A 3782-nucleotide genomic window follows, 5' to 3' on the forward strand; every position below is an offset into this window, starting at 1 on the left:
AAGACCTTTTAGGAAAAAAATGCACACAAAAGCTTAATTATACCTTACACATAGAGACAGACTAAAGTTCTTTGGGCAGCTTCAATTTTGTTTCTTCCCCAGTTTCATCACATTCCATAATTTAAAGAGCACTTTTTATTTTTAAATGCTGTTTTGGATGTTATTTCATTTCTTTTTACGATTTGAAGTAGAAGTCAATAGTAAACCAGTGATTTTGTTGCTTACACTGGTTTAGAAGCAACAACAACAAAAAAATTTGAATGATGGAAAACCATAGCTGCTTTTATATATGCTAAGGAACTGAGCTACACAACACCAGATTAAGTGCCCGTTGGAAGAGTACTAAGTGGTGAATTCTGGTGAAAGATCTCAATACGTCACATAACTCAGTAGTATACACATACTGTATTTTTATTTTTGACCAAATACACAGAAGCCTTGTTCTCCCCCAGTCTACCTTCTGCTCTACTTAGTGCAGTGAGCCCAACCAAAAAAGACAAGTCACGAAAACAAGCTGTGTGGAATCAAATCTGTGTGCACTGGAGCAAGAGTTAAAGTACAGCAGTTTTGGTGTGTTAAATAATACAACTGCAAAGCTCATCAAGAAATAAATAAATCAAAGCTAATTTCTAAAACACTTTGTATGCAATAATGTTTCTGCACTACTTGAAGTTTGATCTTGGATTAAATTTACTATGTGCTCTAGGATTTAGATTTTACTGTTTTCCCAGATAGGACAATGAGATTAGTTGGTCTTGAGCATACAGTTTTGAAGCAGCGGGCCTTTGTTCCAGACAGTCTAGTTGCACCTTTCTTCACACTGCTTAAGTTTTCCTAGAATTTTTTTTCCTCCTGCTAAAGAACATCAACACTTTGTCCAGGCATCGAACCAAAGAGAGAGAGGTTACCTGTTTTGGCAGTGATGAGTTGCAAAACCAATGGTCGTCTTGTTACAATTCCAGAACCTCGTGGAAGAAAATCCCTGGAAACATTAAAAAAATAGTTACTACCCAGAAAGCACTGTCCAGTTACATAAGATATTGGACTAATTTGGAACCTCCTCTATACCTTCAGGTGCAATGAAAATGGAAAGTTTGTGGGGACAGATTTACATGAAACACTAGTATAAAGTAGGACTGTTAATTTTTGTTGGAGATAGCAGTAGGTCATTAGACAAATAAGTATTAAAACTAAATTACTGTCTTGAGGCATTACCAATTCTCTTTCTTCATGACCATATATAGCATTTCAAAACTCACCTTGCATAGTAAGAGTACGTGAAACCATGCCCACATTTATCAGGCTCTATAAAGAAATGTGTTCTCACCCTATACTTTATTTGAAGAGGATATGGGCATACGAATACACGCACTCACACACCACACCAAAGCTCTGGCCAAACCAAATTGCCAGCACTCTGCAGCTACTCTTTCACACACTTAACTTCTGCCAGTTCAAATCCCCAAATAACTTTTCCAGCAACACATCCGCCCAGAAGTTTTTAAGTGAAAGCTGAACACTGGAAGTACTCTGGGACAGCAGAAGGGAATGTCCTTGGACCAGAAAGCAAGCAATGAAGCAAAGACAGCAACTCCGTCATATCATTATGCATCCCCATGATCCTTTTAAGGCTCCCTATGCAACTGAAATCCTACAAAAACTTTGAATCAATTGTTAGTTGCAAAACCAATGATCAAAAACCCAAAGCAAAATAATAGACTTTTTTTTCCCAGGGTCTTCCCCAGTTGCCATACCTATTAAACTCTTACAGCCCTTGAGATGAGGTTCAGTGAGAGGCTTTGAAGAGTGCTCCCTTCAAATAAGCATCTTCAGAGGAATAAAATTCAGGAGGTATACAGACAGTTTCACAATCAGCTCATCGAAATCCCCTCCTTTTTCCTGCCTTAGCAGGGATGCTGAATCACCTTCTTGCCTGCCTTAGGAGCACTGCTAACTCACCTCTCCAGCTCAGGTAAAAAGCAATGCAGCAAATGGTTAGGGCACGAATTTTCCGTCAAATCGCAGAGCTGATCTGGGTGACTCTGTTGTCACATATGCTAGTGCCAGCACAAAGGGTGAGGCAGGAATGTGCAGTGCGTTTGGGAGGGGTGGGGAGAAGGACAAAAGAGTCAAAGGAAGAAAGATACAGCCATGTCAGCCCTTTAGACAGAACTGCTTAGATGGGTCTGCTCAAGCCACTTGAGAAACCACATCTTTCCTATAATCACTGTGTATCTTCATACTGACCTTGTGCTACTTAATGGATGCCTGATTTTAGCAGTTCTTTAAGGCAGCACACAAACATGCAAGGTTTAAAGCAAGCCTAAAGGGTACATCTATGAAAAATAACACACACAAATATTTCATCAAACTTCAGGATATTATTTGTGCAAATCAGAGGATACTAGTCTGAGGAGTCCCAGGTCAAGACAGGCTCAGGAATGCAACAACAGTGAACCTCTTTCCACAAGCGCCAACAAGGTAACAAAGGTTTGGCAGCCTGCAGAAGAGAAATATGGCAACTCTACCCAAGATACAAGCTCTGAAGATTTTATTCCCAATGTAACATCTAGACATAAAAGAATAAAAATTAAAAAAATCACATAAGCAAGCAGTTCTAAGGCTCTGAGGAACAAGACTGGCTGTCAGCTGTGCCCCACACCACTTCAGAAGTCACCAGCATTTTGAATGACACAATGTTAATTTCTAGATAAAATAAAAGTCTCACTTTCTCAGTACCTGTTAATGTGTGCTTACAGTGTGATTACTCTGCAAACTAAAGCTAAAGCACACCGTAAAAGGAGAGGCTGTTCAAACACAAGCTAGCTCATTAACTTCTATACTCAAATACAGATCTGCAGGCAAAAGTACAATTAATTAAGAACTCAAGTAACCTCGAAAACAAAGATAATGCAAAAACATCACGCATACTGATTTATATCTACTGAGATGTTTTACAATACTGGAGACAGCAACAGGATACAAGAACCAGCTTAGAGAGATGCTAAAGGCCTTCAAAGGTCAATCACAATTTCAATACCTACCAATGGAGAGAAACATGTGTCTTAATGAAGTGACATCTACTGATATTTTCTCATGGGGAAGAGGAGAAAATTTTTATAGAAACATTCATTTCTTTGTATGCACTGAAATGACAGTAGCCCAGGATGTAGAAAACGCCTATTGAGATCACAGTTTCATACTTTGATTTTTCAAGCATTTCAGATCTTATTTAAAAAAAAAAAAAAAAAAATCATTTTTCCATCAAGAAGCTAAAAGGAATAGCCATTCAGGACAAACTGATCACACACAGCAAACTAGGGTCCTCTACAGCACCACATGAGGCAGTAAAATCCTTCTTCGGGGAGTCAAAGGCTGAAAAGACTGACTGATTTTCTGCTTCAGACTAAGCACATTCAGAGATAAAGAACACTGCATTAATGCAACTCCTCGTTATACAACACCGACCTTCCCTCAACAGCAAAATTAGAAAGAAATGTACAACAACAATTTTCCTTTAGAACGTTCTCTTAATGTGTCCAAAATAGATAGCATTCGATAACCCGCCCTAACAAATTGAACTGTTGTCAAAAATCCCATCGTCTGTTCAAGCAAGCATCAGCAGAGAGAGGGTCCTGCTTGGTGAGACGGTGTGCTGTGTTGATCAACCAAGCTAAACAGCGTGCAGCAGAAGGACATAATGCTTCTGCTTCAGATGTACAGTTTGAAGAGGAAAAAATGACAAAGAATGAGGATAAAAAGAGGTTCATGGGGAGAGTTCA

The 3782-nt window shown here is 39.0% G+C and overlaps 1 protein-coding gene across 1 annotated transcript in view; it reads right to left on the reverse strand.

Moving 5' to 3' along the window:
• The window catches only part of LOC104079262 (dynamin-3-like), a gene marked incomplete at both ends in the record, with an annotated part of 11922 nt that extends 10940 nt beyond the window's left edge, over nt 1-982 (reverse strand). Inside the window, one exon of the mRNA XM_009581237.1 lies at nt 909-982. Within this exon, the coding sequence (XP_009579532.1) occupies nt 909-982 (74 nt within the window). The remainder of the gene's footprint in view (nt 1-908) is intronic.
• Between the last annotated feature and the right edge of the window lie 2800 nt (nt 983-3782).

The sequence above is a fragment of the Fulmarus glacialis genome, unplaced genomic scaffold, assembly GCF_000690835.1.
Source record: "Fulmarus glacialis isolate BGI_N327 unplaced genomic scaffold, ASM69083v1 scaffold29267, whole genome shotgun sequence".
In the NCBI taxonomy this organism is placed as follows: Eukaryota; Metazoa; Chordata; class Aves; order Procellariiformes; family Procellariidae; genus Fulmarus; species Fulmarus glacialis.